Source organism: Phaenicophaeus curvirostris, chromosome 5 (assembly GCF_032191515.1).
Source record: "Phaenicophaeus curvirostris isolate KB17595 chromosome 5, BPBGC_Pcur_1.0, whole genome shotgun sequence".
NCBI lineage: Eukaryota > Metazoa > Chordata > Aves > Cuculiformes > Cuculidae > Phaenicophaeus > Phaenicophaeus curvirostris.
In genome coordinates this window covers 53,979,456-54,004,751 of record NC_091396.1, presented here as the reverse complement: position 1 = coordinate 54,004,751, position 25,296 = coordinate 53,979,456, and the positions used below count along the sequence as shown (strand labels likewise).

At 40.3% G+C, this 25,296-nt stretch overlaps 1 protein-coding gene across 1 annotated transcript; it reads right to left on the bottom strand.

Annotated features, from left to right (window-relative positions):
* Positions 1-7,149: 7,149 nt before the first annotated feature.
* C5H14orf132 (chromosome 5 C14orf132 homolog) lies at positions 7,150-16,093 on the bottom strand. Its single transcript, XM_069858403.1, has 2 exons — positions 15,937-16,093; positions 7,150-8,655 (listed from the first exon to the last, which is right to left on the bottom strand). The coding sequence occupies exons 1-2, from the start codon at positions 16,091-16,093 to the stop codon at positions 8,372-8,374; spliced, it is 441 nt and encodes a 146-aa protein (XP_069714504.1). The 3' UTR covers positions 7,150-8,371.
* Between the last annotated feature and the right edge of the window lie 9,203 nt (positions 16,094-25,296).

Below are 25,296 nucleotides of genomic sequence, written 5' to 3'. Positions count from 1 at the left end.
AAACAGAGTATAGTGGAGAGAAAACACAAGAGAATTAAATTGTCAAGGATTATTAGGAAAAGTAATAGTGCATACTAAAGGGCTCTTGTAAAGCTGTTTTACATGAGCTGAAGGATGTAATTTCCATATGACTGCAATTCTGTGTGCATTATAGATGCTTTCAGAAGTGTCACTATTACGTTTATTTTGTAAAAATAATAACAAAACATTAGGCAATATTTAAGATGAGGTAACAGAAAACCAAATGTTACAAGCTTTCGTACAAAGTTAGCTATGGGATTTATTTACATTAGCTTAAAATTTCATTGAGGCTTTGCACTCTACTCCTTCCAAGCTTCCTAACTTCAGAACTGAAAGAGGCCTTTGTTAGAGAGAGAACAAATATTTCTCAGGTTAGGTACTCAGAAAATAGAAAAAATAGTGCAACTCTTTGCTACATTATATACCTTTAAGCATACCTATCAAAATATTCAGACTTCGTTTCTATCACCCTCTCATTTAAAAAAATACATTACTCTGCTTTCTTTCTTTATTTTGATTAGGAAAGTACAGACATCTTTAGATATATTTAAAATAACAGCCCAGCAATCTAGAGCTAGCCCTGCAAGTTGATTCACTGAAGCAGATGTCAGAAGTGCAGAAGTGTTATTAATCCAGCTGACTCCAGGTGGAGGCAAAGGTCCCTCTGGACAGAGCAGCTTGCAGGTTCAAGAACTTTAGTCATCCTTAAGAAGGCAGTAACCGAGAAGAGCTTTAGACCCAGATCTGCAAACAGTTCAATCATACTTGCTCCTTAGTAGGACTGAATTCCACTGAAAATGTGAAATCACCTTAATGACTGCCAGAACAAGCAGGGACTTGTGAGGGAGGCTGCTCAGCTCTCTCAGTTCTAGCCAAGGAATACACTTCCTTTTCATCACAATGAGATTTAGAAATGCTTGATCTGGCTATAGGAGCTTGGCCATGCACCTGAGAACTATAGGTGCGCCTAGATTTGAAATTATTTAGCACGCTGTGGTTTTTTGCCTTTACTGCATAGGCTAGTGTTTAATGGCCTTGACCCTACAATAGATCACCTGGAGCTTTTCTGTTCTTCCTAGTGCCCACTTCCCTTGCCTTACCCCAAGTGCATTACCACTGATTCTGATTTCCTAAAAATAACAAAGGGCTTCAGGCCTGGAAAAGCTCAGTAAATGCTGACTACAGAACAGTGCAGTATATCTACAAAAACTGAATTTCTAATAGGTACCTTTGGGTTGTACGTATACTGACAATACAGCCACCAAGCTTCATGGCCACATCTTACCCTTCTGCTTGGAGGAAAACTCTTTGTGGTTTGCTAAGGTAGATAACAAGATCTTCCTACAGCAAATGACCTTCTATCACTCGCCTTTGCACACACTGTGATAAGTCCTTACTTATCACTGATCTTACAGACAGTAAGTGTCAATCAATGACAGTGTCAATCAATGAGGTGGTTAAGAAGGACTGCAGAACATTGCTGGCTTCCAAATGCTTCCATGCTCTGATATCAGGGAATGAATGGAATAGAGAGTAGACATGGGGAGAAATGAAATGAAGGCAGAGACACATGGTGGTGACAAAGGGTTTAAAGGGATGAATTCAAGCTCATATCAGGGTGCTTTGGGGAGTAATGATTAATGATGCAGCCTAAAGGATGGGGTAGTGACATTTGAGACAATCTTGAGAAGTGACTTGTCTCTGATTTTGAAGACTGGGTAAGATTTCCTTTGCGACTTATTGGCATAAAGCTGTAGAACAAAATAAGGTGACAACACTGTACAGATGACACTTGACTCATTAACATTCCATGCTTAAGAAACCTAGGGTTTTTTTTGCTTTTGCAGGGAGACTAAGCAGAGCTTCAGAAGGTAAATCTTGCATGTACTCTACCAATATGGGGAGCTTTTTGAGTGTTTTCTACAACTGGAAAATATCTTCACTAGCAGCCTGTGTACGAAAGAATGTGTGGCACAATACTCTCAAGACTTCCTGAAAATATTTGTGCTCATACAAAATGAAAGGAAATTTGCCTTGCTACCAACAGATCAGGCCTGCCTATGACGCTGAGGCAAACCTGCCTTCAGGGGCATGCCATTGTGATGATTAGCTATGCTATACATTTGTTTCTTTTCCAGATCCTGGCTGCATTGCTGTAATTCCCAAAACAAGTTACTGCAAAGGCAACTCTTGGTCATGTTTTTGTGGTGTAAATACTCTGGTACTGGCCAGAATGAGATAACATTGCAACGCATCTTGTTCTGCAAAGACGTATGTTTCTCTGGAGTCTCCTGGGTAGCCCATTGGACACTTTCCTCCTCCTTCAAGTCTGAAAACTGAAGTAAGTAGCACAGTCAGTCCCTAGCTGTCAGGTGTTCCCTACACATCCAGAGAATAGCACAGCAATGACTTAATTTCCACCATTTTGAGTTGGAAAGACAAAGTAAAAAGCCAGCAGGGGTTGTATAAGAAAATAGAGTAAGTTAGTGTCAGATCAAGGGCAGTAGGAGATTTTAAGGCCTCAGGGTGCTTTGGGTTTCTTTAGGATGTTCCCAGATCGAGGGCAAAGAGCTAACTACATGTTAAAACACCTGTATCTTTAGCTTATTGGTGATGGACCAATGTACCAATAACAATATACCTAGCAGAATATTGATATCTCTCTCTTCTTCTGTTAATTGAATAAATGCACTGGTTTGCCTGAGGATTAACAAGCTGTAAGGTGACAAGGGCCATGCTGTACCTGATGGTTAGTTCACTTAAACTTAGCTCAGGCTGTGCGCCCAGGAAGCCAGCAGGTCTCAAGAGAGGCAAAGTAGGAGTTAATGAAGCACTCAGCTCTGCCCGTCAGAACCCTGACGTCTGACATTGTTATGAGGGACCTGACTGCCCTTTTCCTCTCTGCACATAAACTAGATGAAATCCAGTTCTCCAGAGCTCTGAATGCCCCAACAGCAGAGAAGGACTTTGATGTGGGATTCTGATTTTTGGTCTATTTATCTCAATAATGGAAACCGGTCTTAAAAAGAGTAATTTTCCAGATTCTGCTCTGTGATTAGCCACAGGAAACTCAGTAAAATTGCACTGGATAAATAGACGGAGCTATGTGAAATTAATAATTCTCAGCAGCCTGCAGAGAAATGTGAAGAGGGTATTAAAAACTGGGATTGTTTGAGACTAGCAAAATGAAAGCTTCCAATAACAGTCAAAATACACAACAACCTGCAGAGGAAGGGTTCCTGGTTTCTGTTTGGTCCCAGACACAAAGGCAGAGTTTCCCTTTATCTTCAAGTGGGTATACAGAGCAAGACTGCAATGGCTGGCTGCTTCTATTCACTCTTGATTTGGGAATTGTTATTACAGGCTGCTCAGCAGTTTGGTGCGGGATGCTGACTGCCCTCAAGTCCCATTGCAAACAAGAATTTTGGAGAGGGGAACCTCATTACTTTTGAGGTATCTGTCAGCTCACTTGCCCATTCAGATGGCTAAATACATTATTTGTAGCAGACTAGGTTCTCCGTTACTGTTGTTGCATCAATTCCAAAATCTGTTGTTCAGGTTTTCAGGTGTGTTGACACAGAAATACATCCTCCTTCCTCATTTTCTTTCAGGAGGATGCTAATGCTGTGGAAAAACATACACTCCTAGCCTTGCAGATAAAAATATAACAGCAATATCTGTGTGAGTTTCCTTCCTCCAAACTCCTATCTAATGTGCCTTTGGACCAATCTTTGTACCTGTTCTGCCTTTAGACTCTTTGCCATGGTGGCTGCACAGCTGCCAATCGAGCTGCTGGCTGCTTAGAGCAAAAAATTTCCTACGAGACAGTTCAATTATTTGATGTGTTGAATGGTTGGACTCAATGATCCAGTGGGTCTCTTCCAAACTGGTTATTCTATGATTCTATGATTCTATCGATCCCTAGAGGCCGTGGCTAGAAGAGACATGTTAGGATATTCAGCTCTCTACCTCCTTCTCATGGCTCATTAATAATTTGCAGGGCACATATTATATTGCTTCTTGTGTCCAGACAATGATGTTGAAAACACAGCTAGAGATCTAACACTGCATATTTTGCTTTGTCCACTACACAGCAAACTCCAGTCAGAATCATGAAACTTATCTCTACTAGATGCTTTCATTTAAAGTATAGATCTTCTATAAGTTGAATCCTGCTTTCATGCTGATATGTGAAGTGTTCAGCATAGAACTGAGCCCTCTTCTGCTTTTACAGATTGAGTTTCAGACAACAGCTCTGGGGAATGCATTTGAACTTTCTTGTCACCTTCAATGAGTGACAGCAGTTATCCAGCTGCCTGGCTCCAAGGAAAGGAGAAATTACAGTGCTCCAAGTCAAGCTGTTTTAACAGTCAGGGTATAACATATACTCACATAAAGAAGTGGTAACATGTTTCACAGAACCATACCTATGAAACATTTACCATTCATCCACTTCACCCCCTTCTGTGGCTTTTCTGAACTTAGTGATGAGTGAGTCCCCTTTTTCATTGGCTGATTATCAACCTTCCCTAACCTCCCAGAAGATGGAAGTGGTTGGAGTGGATGAAGCCAGAACACAACATCCAGCAACATACCGTGCACGTTATCACTATCAAAGTAGATTAAAGTTTTAATCTACACACAGCTAGTGTGTGGTTAACAATGAGACAGGAAATGCTTGCACTTGCTGCCTGCATACAACTTGCCCTGTCACTCTGTCAAGCTAATTACTTTAATTAAAGTTCTATCTGGTCCTTCTTGACAACTCAGCCTCTAATGTTGAAAATACGTATGATGGTGATCTGGATGTAGGAGGCAAAACTCATTGTTTTCCAACACTCTTGCTATTACCATCAATTTCACATGAAAGTAGGGCACTTCCTTTGGGAAAAGCAACACAAAAGTGTCACTCAGTTTCATTAGCAGAGTGATGGTTCTTTGCTGTTCCCGCTCTAATGCTCTTCTTCATGGCTGAAGAATTTAGTCTAGCGCTTTTGGAGAGAGATGTAAACATTCCTAATTGCACTAAGATTAATATTCTAGGAAATTTAAACACAGCAGTCTGCTGGAAAATTCATTAAGCAGTAAAATAATCCCATTGGGCAACTACCATAGTGTCAAACTGGTTTTAATCACAGTGGAAATCATAGAATCATAGAACCACCAGGTTGGAAGAGACCCACCGGATCATCGAGTCCAATCATTCCTATCAAACACTAAACCATTCCCCTTAGCACCTCGTCCACCCGTGCCTTAAACACCTCCAGGGACGGTGACTCAACCACCTCCCTGGGCAGCCTGTTCCAGTGCCCAATGACCCTTTCTGTGAAAAATTTTTTCCTAATGTCCAGCCTGAACTTCCCCTGGCAGAGCTTGAGGCCATTCCCTCTTGTCCTGTCCCCTGTCACTTGGGAGAAGAGGCCAGCACCCTCCTCTCTACAACGTCCTTTCAGGTAGTTGTAGAGAGCAATGAGGTCTCCCCTCAGCCTCCTCTTCTCCAGGCTAAACAACCCCAGCTCTCTCAGCCGCTCCTCGTAAGACCTGCTCTCCAGCCCCCTCACCAGCTTTGTTGCTCTTCTCTGGACTCGTTCCAGAGCCTCAACATCCTTCTTGTGGTGAGGGGCCCAGAACTGAACACAGTACTCGAGGAGCGGTCTCACCCCGGTCCCTCTCCTCCAGGAAGCCTTCTAGACAGACTTCTCCTAGTCTGTAGCTGCATAGGGTTGTTGTGCCCCAAGTGCAGGACCCAGCATTTGGCCTTGTTAAACCTCATGCCATTGGACTCTGCCCAGCGGTCCAGCCTGTTCAGATCCCTTTGCAGAGCCTCCCGACCCTCCAGCAGATCGACACTTCCACCCAGCTTAGTGTCGTCCACAAACTTGCTAAGGGTGCACTCGATGCTTTCATCCAGGTCATTGATAAAGACATTGAACAGGGCTGGACCGAGCACTGAGCCCTGGGGCTTTTGTTTTGCTTTCCATGCAAAAACAGTGATTGAAAGATCTGGCATAAGTAGAGAACCTACAGAAATACTGAAGAAAAGTCCATGAGTATTTGATATCATTACAAAGCCATCAGGCTATCAGAAAATGGTTGGGGACAGTACATTAAGCAGTATTTCCATAGGTCCTACATCTTCGTCCACCAGATGTCGTCCTGCTCAGTTCTGCACTGGAAACTTTGCTGCACCTTTCCAGCCTTGCTTAATCACTTAGGTTCTGCTCAATGAGAATAAGAAGGCATGTAAGAACAGGAAAGGTACACAATTTATGCAGCTTCCCTGTCTTTTATTATCCTCTGCCTATGAAGGAATGAATAGCTCTTTTAGGACAGTGAAAATCATAAATTTTACCTAATTCTTAAGACCCCAGCTATTTTAATAGACAAAATTTGCTTTCTATCCTCCTGATTTTCCTGAACTGGGCTTCTCAAACTTTTTCCCAGCACAGATCCCATCTATCCTCAACCATCTTCACAAAATGCTGCATACAAACAGAGAAATAACCACACACAGAAGCTTAGTTCCTCAAATGAGTTGCCATTGTTTTTCTCATACTCAAAATAACTTAGTTTCTTTCCCTACCTTCACTAGCTCTGTTTGCATCTTTCGCAGCTTTAAAGGCCAGTTCATAGAGAGGGGGAAAAAAATTTACACAGTGACTATTAACTGGTTATATATAAATAGTGCTATGGGGCATGCTGCTTTTGTTCAAGTAACTGTCCACCATCCTTGCAGGAAAATAGGTTTAAAGAGAAAAGAAGAAAATCTAAACCTCTCTATACATTCAGCATCTCTCAGTGCAAACTCAAGATCAGTGGCAGGCAAGTGTCAAAAATAGTCTTTAAGCCTGCAGACAAGGCTTTCTGAAGTTAGTAGTAGATGGATGAGATAGAGAACTTAAACAGCACATACAGACATAGAAGAATTTGTCTACTACTCTCCTCTCTAACTGAAGACAATTTATATGTTTGTGTTTATTTTTCTAGGGGGAGGAGAGACACTTCCAATAGAGACGATTTTTTTTTCTTCCCTCAAGGAAGAAAGGAGGCTAGGAAGGCTACAGCTTGTTTTGAACAGATACAGCTCTTGGAAAAGAACTAATTGGAACAATGCAGTGAAGATGTCCCTCAACAGAACAAATCCAAATGATAATCAGAGCTGTTACCCAAAACAGTTTATATAAAAATCATTTCCAGGAGTCTCATCAGAACCCAGAGACATATTAATAGTGTAATATAAGGACTTGTATATCTGTCACTTACTACCTTTTTTCTGCTGTTTCTACCTCAGGACATACCTGCCTCTTGCACTCACTCCCTCATGAGCATATAAGCATCCGCTCTCTCTTTTAATTCCACTTTTCTCATATATATTGTACACTGTTAATTATGATTTGCCATTTCCCCCACATTCTTTTGATACACCAATAAGATTATTAAAGTACACAGCTGCTGTAGGAAATCTGGACTGCAGAGAAATAAACCAAAAAGCATGGTATTTGGCCTTTGTTTTCTGGAAGCGACCCATCTACAAGCCACTGCAATCCACTATCACTAGACAGAAATGAGAGCTTGTGCTGTTGCTGTGTTTGACACTTCCACCCCTGTAGTGCAGGGGGTCTGCAGTCCAGCCACACCCTGCAATAGCTGTGCCTCCTCCTGCAAGCAGCAGACAGGTTTAGCATTGATTCATTTTGTAGCTGATCCAGTAATTGATACTGGAAGGCAAGTGATAAGATAGCATGCAATCTGGCCTTTCACAGCTTTAAGACTCATGATCTGCAACACAGCCTAGTAGCGTACGCATGTGCTGAAGAGTCACACGGGATGAACTTGTGGTTCATCAGAACTGAGCCAATGCCAACCATTTAGTCCATCTGGAAAACTAAGATGTCCAGCAAACATGACATAGAACAATTTCATACAACATTATACAACAGTAAAAAATGCACAAAAAAAAGCTGACAAAACGTAGAAGAGCTGCTAGAAAAATCTAAACAGTAGAAAATAAGCACTTTCTATATAAATCTTACTTTCTATTTGTTTTTACTATACCCATGTTGGTATCTCTCTTATTACATTTCTATAAAAAACTCATATCAGCTCTGTTCTCAACTAAAGCTCTCATCTACATACAATTTGCAATTGCATCCAAACTTTATGCCATCAAGATTCAAGATGATTAAGTTGCATTTCATTTCCATGATTGTGGCAGCACTTAATTAACGAAGTCCCTACCTATATGTATTTATATCAATATACATGTATATATATATACACACATACATACATACACATGACAAATAGTGTTGCAGGTATTCTCTCTTCCAGTGTTTGCAGCAATACTATCCTAGAAGGTGAAGGCATACACCACTCCCACAACCACAATATTTCCAATTGTTGCTATTATTGCAATCCACAACAATATGGCATCGTTTGAAGAACGGGATGTCTCTTCTGGTGGATTCTGCATGGAAGAAGCTGCATGGACGTTGGCTGATGAGTTAAACAAGGAGTACTCTGTACTAAAGTCCTCGTTGGGTGAGTCCATAAAGGCTCCTCCCATAACAGGAAGCTGTGGAGAAGGATAGGGCAAAATTAGATTGAAGGCCCAAATATCAGTATTTGCTTTGTCTCAAAGTCATTACAAAAGAGTAACCACAGTTCTGCCTTTTTGTATGGCTCTGAAGTAAATCTTTGATTTATCTAGAGATCATGCAATAATGTACAAATTGCAAAAGCTGTTACTGTAAAACAGGTGGAGTGCCATCAAGTGGTCTAACTTCACTTGCAAAATACACCATCTCAGTGATGCAGGATTTATGAATCTATGCAGCAGAAAACATCAAATTGGTTTTGAAAGGCTCCATAGCAACGAAGTAAGAGGCAAACTTTCAACACTTTTCCCACCCCAGACTACTCCTACTGGGAAGGATAAAGTGTCTTTACTGCTCCTAGTGGATTCCTCAACGGAACAAGGAAAAGTTCTCAGTAAGACAGCAGTTATTCAATACAGTAATATGGCAAAAGTTAAAGGAAAAAAGGAATTATTTAACCTTCTCCCTATACAGGTTTTGGTTGTCTTCCCAATTTCATCCTAGACCACAACACACATGCTTCATGATTCAATGACTATTTTACCCTCTACACAGAGGTGCAAAACACATCCTTTTGCAAATGTATGGATTCCTCGTTCAAACAAAAGAAGGATATCTAATGCTCCACTAAGACCTTCTACTATTAAATTAAAGATATTTGATCCCACCCTTGCCCCCTGTATGTTGAGAACGCAGTTCTGGAAGAGTCTCCCTGGCTCACTGAGTGCAGGCTCCAAGGTCTCATGCAAGTAAAGGACACTTACAAAAAAAGCTGCAGAACACCTGCTTCAGTATCTGTAAATGCTCAGGACCTGCAGTTCTGAATATCTTGTAAGGAGTCAAAAAGCTGCTCAGCAACTTCAAAACCTGCAGCTGTTCTGTACTGCAGGAAGAATATGAGTTCCATGGGTACTGTACAGCTTCAAGTCTCTGCAGTACTTAGTATCTGACATGCCTGGACCATTGCACTAAGAAGGTAAACGAAACCGATGTCATTACTGGTCACAAAGAGCCCAGACCCAACAAAGCCACGTGTCCGAATCTCTCTGTTAGCCTGACCAGAAGGGAAAAAATCCACCATGGCACTGATGACTAGTTTGGTCTTGAGCAACAAGCAGAACCTAGATGTCAATGCATCCTACCTACACTTTCCTTTCAGATCTGGTAGAATTCCAGTGCTTCAAGGAAAACTTAACGAGTCTGGGAATGTTCTCCTAAAGAAACACCCTTGTTGCAATGCCGACCAACATCTCCTTTCCCATAAAGGTTTCCATAGTGCTGCTGTCTCTTTCCAACCTTTAGATGCAATTAAAATGTAACTACTTGTAACAGCTTTTGGGGTTTTGGCATTATTATTCTTCATCTTCCTCCATAAAGTTTCCTTATACAGTTGAAACCCTCTGGCTCTCTACTAACAAAATAAAAATCCTTCCTGCTGTTATACTGCTAGTAGTGCTATTAAAACTTCAACAGTACTGTTGAAGCTATCATGGCCTATGAATAACAGAAAAGCCAGTCTTTTCTTCATTCCGCCACATCACAGAAGGCTGTTATACCATTAGCCCTAAATTAAGCATGCCCAATACTCACATGACAGAAAAAACAACCTCTTAATACCCCATCTTTCAACACCTGTATTCTGCTTTGATTTCTCCCTTTGGAACCAAACTATACCTCTCCTGTTTGTGTGCAGCTGTGCAAGAGACACTGCTAAACAGGACAGTGGGGGCTGTAATCTACAAATTAGAGGGAAGTATTTGAAGCTTGAGAATAAAGTAACTTTTTTTGCTTGCTATCCATAACATTCCAAAGAGCTATAAGGGACCAACTCTCTTTCAGAGCTGACTGCTAAACAAGTTTCATCTGTACTAAAAATATCATGTCACAGTCAAAACAAAACAGAGAATGACAAAAGATGACAATGGATACATCATACAACTTAATCCACATTAAATAAAATTATCTTTGAGATCAAATATGATTAGACAAAAGTAGTTTCCAAGAAACGAAACAGGAAATTGCAAAAGTCAAGTTTCATATATTCTCCCTGCATCAGAGATTTTTGCTGTTTGTTTCAACACAGTGTGAGCTTTAAAGAAAGCATAAGCTTCCACTTCACAACAAGCCTAGCTCGATATTTTGAATTGAATTCCACTGTCTTTTTCTATTTGTTGGGATTTGATAAGGAAAACATTGCTCAGTTTAATAAGGATTTCTTTTTAAGTAGAAATTGCTATAAAAGGCAATTCTGATTTCAAATGTAAGTGAAATTATGCAGTGATGCTGCTATTTTACAGCTACGGAAACACTAGTTAAAGATCTTCACAGCAAATGACAGGCATATATTTAACATACTGGCAGCAAAATGTCAATCCAAAATGCTTACCTCCTCAGCAAACCGTTTTACGGGTATCAGCATTTAGGATGGTCAATTCCGCAAAATCTTTCAACTGGAACCATCATCCAAAATAGAGACATACACATAAATGTGCAACGTGCTTGAGACAGTGGGAGGTCATGAGTACTTTTCTAGTGAGTGATACCTGTTTTTTGGACCACACATTCTGGACTCTCTATGAATTATTTGAAGTGACAAGCTTCCACCCTGTTAGTCCACCTGGTGCTGTCACTGAAGCAGGGAGCATTCGTGTAGCAGCACAGCTACACACCACACTGCAAATTATGTCAAAGCTGAATCTTGTTCCATCTAAAGCTCAAACAAACTGTCTGCACCATCTGAGGTGAACACATGGTGAAACAGCTCATGTGAATCTCCAAAAGGCTTGAGCTGACCTGATATAAAGCACTGACATTCAGCACCTGGCACAGGCTCTTTCCGTAAAACTGACTTCCAGTTTTTCTGTTTGTAGGTCAGTAGCACTCCACTATAGATCTGGAAAAAACCTTACTGCCAATTTCCCATTTGCAGAAATCATCTCCTGTATATATCCCCCCTTTTCACTGCTAAAATGGCCTCACATAAGACTGCGGGAATGGCCATATGGTGTCAGATAGAAAGTTCATCTCCCTTGTGTGCTAGCTCCAACAGTAGCCATAAATAGACACTTAGGAAAGAGTAAGAGCACAACAGGACAAGCATATGTGATAGTACCCCTTAACAACTCACAGTCTCCAACTGTTTTCAGCTTAGGAAGTTTATAAGCCACATGCTATTGCTATGGATTTAATGACTGTCAAAGAATTTTGCTATCATAAACTTCTTCAGCCTCCACGTGAGCTCGTCTAAAGCTGAGCATCCTTTTCAGTCTGGCCTCTTACTGCTGCTTAACAGTAAGGGTTGCCCAGTGATTTAAGCCATGTAAATCATGCTTGGGAGAGAAGCCCACTTCTCCACTGGAGAGACAGAAGCATAGACGATTAATATCAACTGGCAATCTATCTCTTTGGTAGTTTAACTTCAGTGAGATGAATCTCATCTCCAGTCTTGATGCCTTTCTCTCCCAAAAGGTACAGTATATTCCCTTTGCAGTCTTATTTGAGATACTACATTAAAGGCTGTGAGACATCCAGACCCAACACTAATAGGTGTTATGAAGTGCCTGTGAGAAAACGTAGGTTAAGGATAGAAAGCCTGAAATGCTTTCTGTGCTTGCTCTATTTGTCTGCCTGTGCCTGCTCTATTTGTCTGTTTGTGCCTCTACAAGACAAATATATGCCAAGTTACATCAGTGAGAAAATTCACTAATGTCATTGCTGTTACAGAGACCCGCAGGCTGTTTTAGCCTGAGAGTGTTTTTATAGCTCAAGCAAAGCTGTGCAGAGCCTGTACCACCCTCCCTAGGAGTGCTGGCCAAGGAGGCTAGAGCAAAGGGTTAAGTGGAAACATCACAGTGAGGGATGAGGCAGAAGCAGATGGCAAGGGGGAACAGTTAGGAAATTAAACTCTTTTCCTACTGACTATGTCGATATTGTTAAGTAGTGCTAATAGCATGTTGCTTGCTAAATGGGTTCTGTGACTGGTGAAGAAGGAATTCAAATCATTAAATAGCAACAGGCAGAAAACCAAACAGCAAAATGTCAAGTGGTAATGAGAACACCCACTGTGCTGAATACCTCCTACTGACATCCCAAGAGGATGCTTTAGGGTCACGAGAAGGAGAATAAGTCTCTCGAACAGTTAAGTGATACACTTTCCAGCTAGAGAAAAGTCCTATTTTGTAATCAAAACAATTCACATGAAGGAAAAACAACACGTCAGGTAACAGTCACTGATACTGTGAAAATGATAGCTTTCTTAAGCAGCGTCACATAAAATCCATCACATTGCTCCATTTCTTTGAGAATCAGGAATCCACCATTTTCTTACATTCAGACAAAGAAGTGTTCCTACTACCTCATTGGGAAATCAGGCTTGGCATAAATATTTGGAAGCATTTCTGCATCTTCTAGTAGTCATTTTTCAGAAATGGGGAAACCTCAGCACAGGCTTTAACCGATATGCTGTTTCTTGGCCCTGGCCTCACCTGCACACTTTTCTGGGAATGGGATACTGAGAGGTGAAATGTCACCCCAGCTTATATAACGTTTTGTAAAATCCTTGTTGTTACTTCAGAATAGTCAATGTTTCAGGGTTTCTTTTAGGTTAATTTTTGAAAGCATATTTTTACATGATGGCATATTCTGAACACATAAAGTGAAGTTATTGTTTTCATCTGCCCTACAGCATGTGATTGCTGCAGTGCATTCTTGGATGCAAGAGCCTTCTAGCTGCAATCACAAATCAATGTAATGCAGTTGCTGAAGATGGCAGCAATACACAGGTTTGCCAAAGCATCATAACCACATTTTAATTCTCAAGCTCTTTCCAAAGAAATACTTTGCCCTAAAGAGATATTCCATGTGACCAATATTCTTCCCACAGTAAGTCTCGTGTCTCACAGAAACAATCCTCATGTAAAGCTCGTACTACTATATAGGTGAAAAAATCCTTGCTACTATTTATTTACTGGTAATATACGGAGAAACAAGTATTCTGTTCACTGCTTGACAGAATATCACCCGTCCACTTACAATGTGAGGATTTAGTACACAGTGACATGTTCACTGCAAGTCGATTAGTTAAATGCATTAAACCCCCATACAAGAATTAAAGGGCACCTAAGGCAATCTTCTTTAATTTAATTAAACAGGTCTGATACTGAAGAGCGAGGATCCATACAAATGCTTTATGTAGTTAATTTCAAACTCTCATTTTAAATTGAGAACCCTGCTTCACCCTGAAACCAGCCTCAGATTGGCAAGATTAGGAAAACCTGCTGCTTATTTTCAAGATATAGTTGTCAAAATGCTCACTCTACCAGTGGCAATGGAAAATCTTCATTCTAATTTGGAAGCATGAGGATTTCCCTTTATTACCAATCTCGTTAAAACCTCTTTTTCCTATCCTACATCAATCTCCTCTTTTCTTCTAATTCATGATATTCCTAAGACTGGTGTATTACTTCCCCTGCCGCTTTCCTGATTTATGCTAGGCTAGATGTAACATCTTTATCCTTTTAGATAAGATCACTGTTAAAAGTTGTTCCTTATCAGCAATATCTCAGAAGCTGAAGATGCAAATTTCAGCCTTGCTGTTGAAGCACATTAAGAATTGCCTTGGCCAACAGGTGTCTAGATATTTGGGAAGGAACATCCACAGATGTCCACAGCTGCAGTAGACACTTAATTCTGAGTTTGCTCTTGTCTATATAAATCACTTTGCCTTAACCGAGGTATTCCCTTGGGGAAGCAAACTCAGCTAGATCTTCATCCCTAAGCAGAGCTACCCAAGTGCTTTATATGATAACATGCCTGGTGCAGACTGGAGCACTTTTCTGTGGAAAGTTATTCTGCAAAATCAGCTGCAAGAAACTGGCACGAAGGTAAGTGAGTTTACCCTCATTATTTCACTCTCCTATTTCTGCACAGGCAGCACTCAAGACACCTTAGTGATAAACATGCTGTTATTCTACTCCCACAGTTTACGTCTGCCTAGTGCCTCCTTAAAATAGCTTTTACTATTTCAAAGAACCCTACTGCTTTTAAACTATTATTCTCAACCCACTGCTGTTGCATTTAATCGTCCGAGCATGGAAGACTGAGAAGAAACAAAAGCCTTCTTATGGCTGACAAGTGATAAGTCTCAAACAGAAATAGAGGAGGAGTTTCTCAGCCTATCTCTGGTCCCAAGAATTCCTCCTCTCTTTCCAGTCAATGCTAGCAATGCTGCAGCAAAGAAAAAAAACAAGCTTTGTCAGTGCTGAGCAGAAATGCAAATAAGCTGCAATTCTAAGTCACGTATAATTTAAATTGTGAGTAAGTGTACTGTAACCTGGAGGTTGTGGTGAATCAGAAAATCATGCAGGGCAATCAAGCAGACATGCTCTAAACTATCTGGACATGCCAGAATAACCATTCAAGCAGCAGCACTAGCTGACCACATAAATAATACAACTGAGGCTAACATTCCATTGGGCACACCATGCTGGGAAAGGAGAAGATGTGTGGGTCCTATTATGCATATAGTTACAACTTCTGTGCTTCCAGGAGCACAAAGAAGAAAAAATACAAACAGGGAACCAGAAAGGCAAGTATTTATCAATATGGAAAAACTCAATAGGAGGCTATAAATCTAACCATCGGTGTTATCATGAGTTTTTAATGATTTCAAATCTGTTTACGATTTCCAAAACTGACAAAGCAGAGGACCTTTTCACACCATGTGTAGTCACACTGGGGAATTCAGACACGACAGGAATTCCTTTAGAGATAAGAGCAACCTGCAGAACTGTATTTGTTTAATATCAAACAGGATTCTGGAAGGGCTTCAAACACCAAGCTTTTGAGCTCAAACTCTTTAAGCATATGTGAAAAGAGGTACTGATTAGCTCACCTATTGGAGGGTTTCTTGTATAACCTCTGATATTTTTGTCATTGGTAACTTCAAAGCTAAACTACTGGATTTAACTGGACTTACATGGTCTCCTGTACTGACCCAGGCTAACAATTCTTTTCTGGTGTCAAGTTCCTCTACTGAAAAAAAAAAAATAAAAAGAAAAAAGAAGAAGAACAATCTGGAGGCAATGAAAGGAACACTACCTAAGGCATTATGTTTTAATGTCTCAGGGGACAGCTTGGCTCTAAAGACACAAGGCAATACAGCTGACTGGAAGCAAGCAGACAACTACACAGAACCAGTGGGAGGTTTGGTTGTTCTTATGCAGAGTAAGTGGTTCTCCTTGTGCTGGAGGATAAAGAGGAAAAGAAACACAAGCTGGTGGTAATGACACTTCATACCTGCAAAAGGAAAGGGAATTACCACCATAAAGAGAAAACTCAAATGATGAGGTGTAAATGGAAAGCCACAGAGCAGAGCTCAAGAGCAGGTGTAGAGCAAATATCGAATGAAGCTTCATCCCATTTCTCAAAGTGAAAAAGGGTCGCACAAGCTCTTCCTCCGTCATCTTTGCAGCCATGTTCACCTGTGTCAATGCCTCATTTTTAACCTACCATTGTGACCAAGGTTTCTGGGCAGCAAAGAAAGGGGCTGACATTCATATTCTTTTGATTTTCCTTCTGCTCCCTCTCCCTTATTCCCAGTAGGAAGGATGGGAATTGGCAGCCATTCACAGTAATGCAAGCAACAAAACAATTTGAAAACTAGGAATAATTTCAGATGAAAAATTGTTTAAATCACTAACTTCAGGCATGGGCAAAAGCAGTGATTTTGTAAATGACTATCCTTCAGAATTCAGTAATTAGGATGCTTCTCACAAAGACTAAAAGAATTCCAAGGGTCAGGTGCTAGGAGCTAGACCTAGAAGGATGTGACATTTTGTACATCATCTTATTCCTCTAGAGAAAAAAAAATTACATACAAATTCCTCTATGTTGCATATGCAACATGTACAAAAAGTCTTGCGTGCTATCTCCAATCCCAGCTACACAGCCCATGAAAAATTAATTGGCTGCTGTCTAACTAAACCACACTAACTGGCATAGTATAGTTTAGCTCTATTTCATTAGAGAAATTACTTGCTATTCCATGCAGGCTCAAAGGCTTTCAAGTAGTACATCTTTATTTTCCACAGTGATGGTTGTGCTACAAAGACAGGCTGGGATACTTCTGCCTGTTGAGGGAAGTAATTGCTAACATTGAATCTCTGCTGTACCTAACGATATGCTATAAATGCCTCTTTTTCAGCACTTTTGAGACTGCCACCTGGAATCTATCCTCAAATACGATAATGTAAGAGTTAGGTCAGTCCCCCCACCATAATGGAAAGTCACTGAGAAGAATTATTCTATGATGACTTCTAAAGATTAATTCCCCCACAGAACGTACTTGCAGGGATACAATAGAAAGCCTCAGAAGGAAAATTTAAGCAATTTAGTTGTGTCAACCCAGAATTATTATTTTCCTTAAGTTTACATATGCTATCACACGCCCTGAAAAAACAGGTGGGAGAGAAAACTGGTAACTATGTATGCAATTTTATTTCAGCTATAGGTAATTTTTATCCAACATTTTTTTCCTATTTTTTTTCTTTCTCATTCATCTTCATGTTGCATTATTCTCACAAACAAGAAAAGGGGAGAGGGGGCTGAGATATGTGAACAGAATATCTAAGGTATATCTCCCATGTCTTATTCAAGACCATTTTTCTTAACATTTTTGCTTGCTTACTTGGCAACTAGTTCAAGACACAAAACAAGCCTGAGAGTCAACAAGACCAATGTATTCCAGTTGAGATGGACAAAAAAAAGGAAGAAAAAGCTGACTCAGTGTTAGTCCTCTTCATATCTCAAGGGTAGCGGCTGGCTGGCATGAAGGTCAAGTAAATCATACAGAGCAGCTTCTAGGAAGAAAGAAGGACTGCAAAATGTGCTGACTGTGTACATTTCACTTGATAGAACAGCAACATCTGGCAGGCTGCTATATTTCTTGATCCCATCAGGCATACTGGGCTCAACATATGGCTGAGACAAACTATAGACTGTACATCATCCTCAGCTTACCCTGTAATGCTTCAGCAGTGGTTTATACCTGAAGAAGAAAACACACAAATTAGCTTGAAAATTAATCCCGATCTCTTGCATTTTTGTCTCATGAGTGACCTAATCTGAAAATACACAAGAGAATAAAAACTAGAAGGTGAAAAAATGTTGAGTTTCCTGATTTCTAGTATTTGAAGAGTAGTATTCGTCGTGCTAAGAAAATTTTCTTCCAACATGACTATTTGCTGAATATCATGAAGGCGCTAACAGCTCAATCACAGGTAAATCTTGAGAGCAACTACTTCAACTACCTTCTAGGATTTACTATTCCCGCAGCAAAGCCCAAGGATGAGTGGTAACGTGTGCTTCTCATCCACTTTGGTGCAAAGTTAGCAGGTAAAATGTGAACACATTTCACAAATGGCTTAAAACCAGCCTGTATCATTTTGCTTTGAAGTAAAATAGCAGCACCCATATGGAACATTTCACTCTCTCTTGGGGAGGCCGAAACCTTCATCAAAATATGAGAACAGCCATGATCAGAGCCAAATATTCCATATGTTCTCATAAACCCAGATTCTCACAACCAAGGTTTTGCTCTTCTACTAAGACCATCAAGGGATGATTAAGTGTGGCTGAGCTAGACAGCAGCTGATGGCGTATTTATCACACCAAACAAAAAAAGAACAGCCAAGCCATCTGTGTTTGTTTGCTTATGTTTAAGATTGTTCAAACAGTTCAGAGCACTTTACAGAAAAATATAATGAATTATACATTGATTCTTACTCAGAGATAAGCGTGTGTATATATATGTAGGCAAAATAACATTCCTTAGTGGCTGGCATAGGTACAGGATGGGCACAAATCAATGCATAATTTATTAAACTTCTGTTTGCAATTCGATATTTGTGCTTTGTACTCTTGCAGTTGGTGGAGCTGCACAGGATAATTAAAGACATGAATATGTAACAGCTTTCCTTGGGAATGAATTTTTTCCTACCCAAAAGTGATTTCTGTAAAACCTTGTTCAGATATTCTTGCATTATGGAAGGCTGAGCAGGAGCAAAAAAACCAAAGTCCAAAAGTATTGTATTTGGATTTCCTCCCCATTTTATTCAATGGAACCTGAACTACGAAATCACTACTGGCCTGGAGAGCTGGGACAGTTTATAGAGAAGTAGCATTCAGTGGCTTCCTGTGCCTTATAAAAGATGCAAGTTTGCACTCCCCCAGTGTCTTAGGATCTTACAGCCCTTGGCCAAGGTTTGAATGTATAAATGTCTTCAGATACTTGTAACAAATAGGAGAGAAATGCTATTGTCCCTGAGCTTCATAGCTGTCTGACACACAGTTCAGGTGCAGACAAAACAACTACCACTTGAATACTGCATCAGTTGAAAAGTCTTCCATGTAAGGGGAATTAAAAAGTAATCAGGAAATGGGCTAGCTCCAAGGTCAAGAAGGGTTTCTCCAGAGCCTTCCAGCTAAACTAAATATAGAGTCTTCTTCAAAGGTGCAAGTTGAGAGCCTCCTGAAATTCAGCTTGGTCAAACCAACACAACAGCTAAGAGAGACCTTGATGCTTTGAGAGACAAGGTTCAGACGGAAGAAAGACAAGTAATGCACATACCCTTGGATTGATACTCACGTGCACTTATGGGACTACATGCACAAATTTGTAGTAGTATTTTATACCTACAGTTGAGATTTTAAAATAATCAATCTAGCCAAAAGCAGAGTCTAAGATTAAGAATAAACTTCAACTACTGGAATGCAAAAAGCAAGCTAAAATATTAGGTAAGTGAACTGTATAAAAAGTGAAAATGCAGTATTGTTAAAGCCTTAGTAAAATTCTACAAAACCAGTTTTATTTATAACCCCACTAAAACCAATGTAAGTAAAACATCATGGTCTCATTTTTTTTCATGGCATCAAGAGCACTTGGTAAAAAGATTAAATGATGAAGGAGATAAAAATTGGAGAGGTCCAAAAGATTCTCCCTGAGGAGCCACTGGTTCTGATACAGCTGCAACTCAGTTAAAAATGGAGGTTTGGGATATATATCCCTGCACCATTTAGTTCAGCTTTTGAACTCCGATATTCTGCCTAATAAGGGAGACCTCTTAAAGAAAGTTAACAGCCAAAGGAAATTTGATCTAAGCTAACCCTAAAACATTTTGGTGTTTTTTGTGTCCAGGGCAGAAAGAGGGCTCTCCCCATCTACCCACAGGGGGACTTTATCCAGCCATGTGGAATTCAGAAATGCAGCTCAAGCATTTTTCAAGCTGAGCATCACTTATCAAAAATCCAACACAGAAATATTCATAAGCAGCACGACAAACTTTCTGTAACAACAGTGCAAATGTTAAGTACTTGTAAAATTGTAAGCATCCCTCTCATCTTCAATCACCTATATTTTGAAATGCTGAACTGAAGATCTCTGTTTCAAAAACACAGCCAAGAGACTTGTGTCCCACACCACCGTTCTATGTCTTGCATTTACAGCAAGTTACTGAGAACTCTGGAAGAAAAGTCAAAACCAAAAACGGTTACAATGCATGACCCAAGAAACAATTAAAGGCATCAACAAAAACCACAGAGAGGCGTTCACTCCACCTGGTTTGCATCCTCAGAAGCAGTCTCCTTAAAAACATTCTCAAACTCACCATCCAGTCAAAAGGAGGCAAATTTAGGAATTTAAACTGCAGCTTAAGATCTTCCTTGGGAAGACATTTCTTTGTTTGCAATACAGAGGAATAAAAGTGCTTTTTATTGAGGAAGTGCACAAGAAACTTTTACCTTGCCATGTGCTGATATAAACTTATTTCCTACTATCATTATTACATTTAAGTCTTTAGAGGTGCAGGAAAAGAGTAGCAGAAACACACACATCTAAAACATAGTACCATCTTAAAGGTACCTACATCTACATAGTATCATCTTAAATGTAACTAAATCAATAAACTAATACTTCAAGAGATGGCAGAGAAGCAAAAAATTTTCAAAAGAAATTATCATTTTTCAAAGCAACTCTGCATTTTGCCATTTTGAAAGTGCCCTGCAAATCATAAGTCCTTTCATAATATGAATTGTATACAATTGTAATACAATTTTTAATATGACTGTACACTGAAAGCATAGTCAAATGGATAAAATCAAATAAATGACCATAATAAACAGAAGATCATGTTCACCCAAGTTAAAATGAGGTCAAGTTAGAAAGTTTAAAACCTTCCAAATAAAACACTGCTTTCTACATATTTGTTGGTAAGCCTGAACCATTTATGCAAAGCTTCTCCAAGGCCTAAGTAAGATCTTTGCACTCCATTAAAGCACAGATGCTGCTCTGATTGCTTCTCTCGTAACACATTCCATATTTGCTCTAGTTCTCTCTTGAAAATGTATTGGAAACGATGCCATAACATCAAAATACACCCCCAGACAGGAAAGACTGTACAAAATCAACCTCTACCTTACATCCTCAAAGAAGAACATAATTCCTTTCATCTGTGGTTTAGCATTACTTGAAGTTCCTCTAAGTTAAGGAGAGATATTTATTTATTGGCAAGTCCATAGAATTAATTACAGAATGAAAAAACATTTGCTCAAACAGCATCATGGAAATATAACTGATAAAATGCAGTACCATTGATGCGAGAGGACTGCCCAGCTTAGAGATCCACCACCAGCAACAATAGAATAAGCTCAATTCAGGAATAAGTGACGTAAAAAAGTGTGAAATCATAAAACACTGAAAAAATCTTCCAGGCTTGGCTTGTGTGGGAAACTCAAATATCTCTTGAACCATTTCTTTCCAGATTGCTGGTATGAATTCAAGTTAAGTCATTGAAAAAAACAAACAAATCAAATCTGAGAGATGACTACGACATAGTTTCAGGCCAATTCCAAACCACATCCCATTACAGTACAGTCTAGATGGCTAGTAGCCAGTGGAAAACCTCTACTGGCTTCAAAGCAGAAACATTACAGATCATAGTCAGCCACCCGTTGTGAGATAGTTTGAGACATACTGGGCACCATGGGCAAGCAGGCTGGTGCTCATCAAGAAACTCTTACTTGCATCTTTGCTATTACCCTAGTCAGTACTTTCAGAAACTTACATATTTCTGTGCTTCTTTCATCTCTTTTTTGGGGTTGTTCTTATCTACGGACATCAGGTACCCCTTATCCTGACATATCCACATCTGCTACACACATAAGAAAAGTAAAGCAGTGGATTCACTGAATCCAGCTCTCCTCTTTGCATTAATTTTATACTGATATTTACTGCAATAATAGAATATCAGTCTGGGTGAATTATAAGCAAAAAATCACACCTGTCATTTTTTCACCTCATTTATGTTGGGAAACATAGCAGTGTAGAGTTTTTCCTTTCAGAACAGCATGAAACCAGAAAGGATTCTCTCTGGGAAAACCTTGAAGACATTCAAGAAGGTAGAGTTTTATTATCCCAGAGTGAAACTCTGAACAAACCTGCTTGACCCACAGTTACGTGAAACAGTTACATGAAGCATACAAACAATGATAAAGAACAGCATGTCAAATTCCTCAGTAGGACCGTAAGAAATGTGACTGCAATCCTGAGTAAAAGGACCGGGTCCCAGTAAATAAAAGAGCAAATGCAGCATGGTTAAACTTTAATTATATTGGGCTCCCTCAAAACAGATGCTCGCAGACAGATTTCTGTTTCACCCACTAATGACTGTCATACACAATCATGTCACTGATTTCAAGAGAGCTGCAGGGTTTACACGCTTGCAGGCAAAACTGACAAGATATAACTAAAGAATATTCTAAAAATCCCACACCCTGTTTGGTCCAACAGTGATATTCAGATGCTGCAATGGAGATAAGAGAATCAGATTGTGCCATGCCATATCAGGAAAAGGAATAATCACTTGACTGTGCTGGTGCTTTTAACAGCTTCTGCATGTAAAAGCAATGGCCCTCCTGACTGTGGCTTGGAAAGCCACTGTGTGCTCCTCCTCTTTACTATCTGGTCTGGTTTTCTGGATCATTACATGGTGCTGAAAGGATGACAGGAGGTAGTGGTATGAGAAGTCAAGACAGCTATAGGCATGGGGACAGAAGAAAGAGGTACTTCAAAAATATGTGCATCAGAAGGCAAGCCATTGTGAAGTCATATATGCCTTGTGTACTTCAGATCGGCCCAGAGCAACCCCCTTCCTGTGAAATGTAGAAGTCTTTCTCATGACTTCAGACATGAGCCTCATAATATTGTACAGTGGGCCATGGTCAGCTTCAACTTGCTGCCGCAAGATCTAGAAAGAATCGGAGGAGAAATGAACACTCTTGTACCTTAGTCTGAGGCCATGTTTCTCAAGCTTGGGTCTTCCCAGCTCAGATGAGAAAAATCAAAATGAAGCTAAAGTCTGGATTTATGCAGCACTGCTGTCAGGAACCTCATTTAATCCAACATTATCAAGAACAGCTTATTTTTCTTACAGCCTGAGTAGGGAAGGATGGGGAAAGAGAAGAAAAGCCAAACTTCTGCCCCTCACCCTCACTTCTGGGGGTGGACAGAGCCTCAGTGTGAAAAAGGGGCTTACACACCAACAACCACATACACATCCAGGTCGTCAGTGATATTAATCGTGTTCTTCAGATTCCAAGCAAGGATCCCAGGCTGTGTATTCCAGCTCTGCTCAGCAGCATTTTCCTTCCCACAAGGCACTAAATTAGCCCCAGCACTTAGAGAACAAAAACAGTGCCACCATCTCCAAGGTGAAAGCAGAGCCTGGATTTTGCATGACAGCCTCAGAAACAGAGTTGTTCACTAGCTTGTCCAAACTGTAGCAGAAGAGTTAGCTTCCACCTCTCTCCTTCCATTAGGATCCATTTCCCTCCACAGTCCCACTGTGCTAGTATCAGTTGTGTTTCTACAATGTGGAAGTGCTCGCTCTTTGAGGAGCTGCAGAACGGCTGAGGTTCTCCTTCAAAAATACCATTACCCTTGTTCACAGATACCCAACCCCCTCCTCTGCAAACCCAACCAATGTCCATCCTTATTGTTTCAACCTCCTTACAGCTGTAAGAAAAAAAAAAAAGAATGAGGAACATTAACAATTCATCCAAGTCTTACTGACTTGATGGAGAAAAAGGAAAAAAGATTTCTAGAAAGCAATAGATGCATGACTCATTACTGAGGAAATATCACTGGGTCATGTCTGCCTTCAGAATGAACTGGCACCTTTTAATGAAAAGTACAGTACATTCTGTGTCAGGAAAATCCTTATCTATTACTTGGAACCAAGCCCCGGCTGCCAATTTGTCTTGGCCAAAGGCTCCAAATAAGATGGGCTTTGACCAAGAATCTACTCATGTGCAGAGAAGAGCAGCAAAACCAGACAGCTGGGATTTATGTCACAAGATGTATGTTACAAATCTGATTATTTGCACAATGAAGCAGGGAAAAAAAAAGAAAAGAGGAACTAATTTTCTTTACAGATTTTAATCCTTCCCTCTGATTCATATGTTAGCATCCTTCTTGCCTTTTCTCATCTGCTTTGATTGTAAGCTCTTCAGGGTTTTCTGCATTTGTTCTGTGTCCAGAACAAGACCAGCTGATGAATCTCCGAACAATTACAAGTGTTCAGCTCACCTCTAACTCCAAAGCTGCCTTGATCTGTAATGGACTATTGATATTCTGATGTTAAGTTTTAATTGCTCTCATCTATAGCTTGTTTCACCCATTCTAATGAACCAGTGGCCTCACAACACTAAACAAACTAAAAATCTAGCAAGATATTCTCCTACTTCTGTTAGAAGAATAAATACTGAAAAAAACCAAACTGAGGAACTGATGCAAAAACTGTGTGTCATTTTGGGTGCCTCAGAGTAAGAAGGAGATCAAACTGCTACAGTGTGTCCAGAGGAGGGCAACCAAGACCATGAAAGGTGTCCAGGGCTAGGCTTAAGAGAAACAGTTGAGATCACTTAGTTTGTTCACAGAATCACAAGGTTGGAAAAGACCTCCAGGATTATCATTGGCCTTCTTGGCCACCTGGGCACACTGCTGGCTCATGTTCAGTCGGCTGTCAACCAACACCCCCAGGTCCTTCTCCTCCAGGCAGCTTTCCAGCCAGACTTCTCCTAGTCTGTAGCACTGCATAGGGTTGTTATGCCCCAAGTGCAGGACCCGGCATTTGGCCTTGTTAAACCTCATGCCATTGGACTCTGCCCAGCCGTCCAGCCTGTTCAGATCCCTTTGCAGAGCCTCCGTACTCTCCAGCAGATTGACACTTCCTCAAAGCTTAATGACATCTGCAAACTTGCTAAGGGTGCACTCAATGCCTTCATCCAGGTCATTGATAAGGACATTGAACAGGATCCTCCCAAGTTAAGATAGTCTATGGTTCTATTATCTGCACTTCACAGACATTTCATCATGTATCCTTTCCCCCATCTCACTCTTATTTCTCTTCCTCATCTCTCATTACACTTCTATCTTCCCCTGCTTTTTTTTCATTTGGTTCTATTCCCCCTCTTACAGCTCTGATTCGTCTACTTAATACCTGTTCTCCTGCCTTTGATCCATCTCAATTAGACCATGAGTGGTTTTGGTCAAAGGCTGCCTAGCATTCTGGGGCTGAAAAGTGAACAGCTGATCCCTCTTGATCTCTAGTTACAACACTAGAAA

Excerpts from the sequence above, each read along its gene's own strand:
- C5H14orf132 (XM_069858403.1), bottom strand. The coding sequence starts at position 16,093 with ATGGCTGCAAAGATGACGGAGGAAGAGCTTGTGCGACCCTTTTTCACT. Across the intron at positions 8,656-15,936 it reads TGAGTTTTCTCTTTATGGTG|ACAAAGCAAATACTGATATT; the intron begins GTAATTCCCTTT and ends AATGACTTTGAG.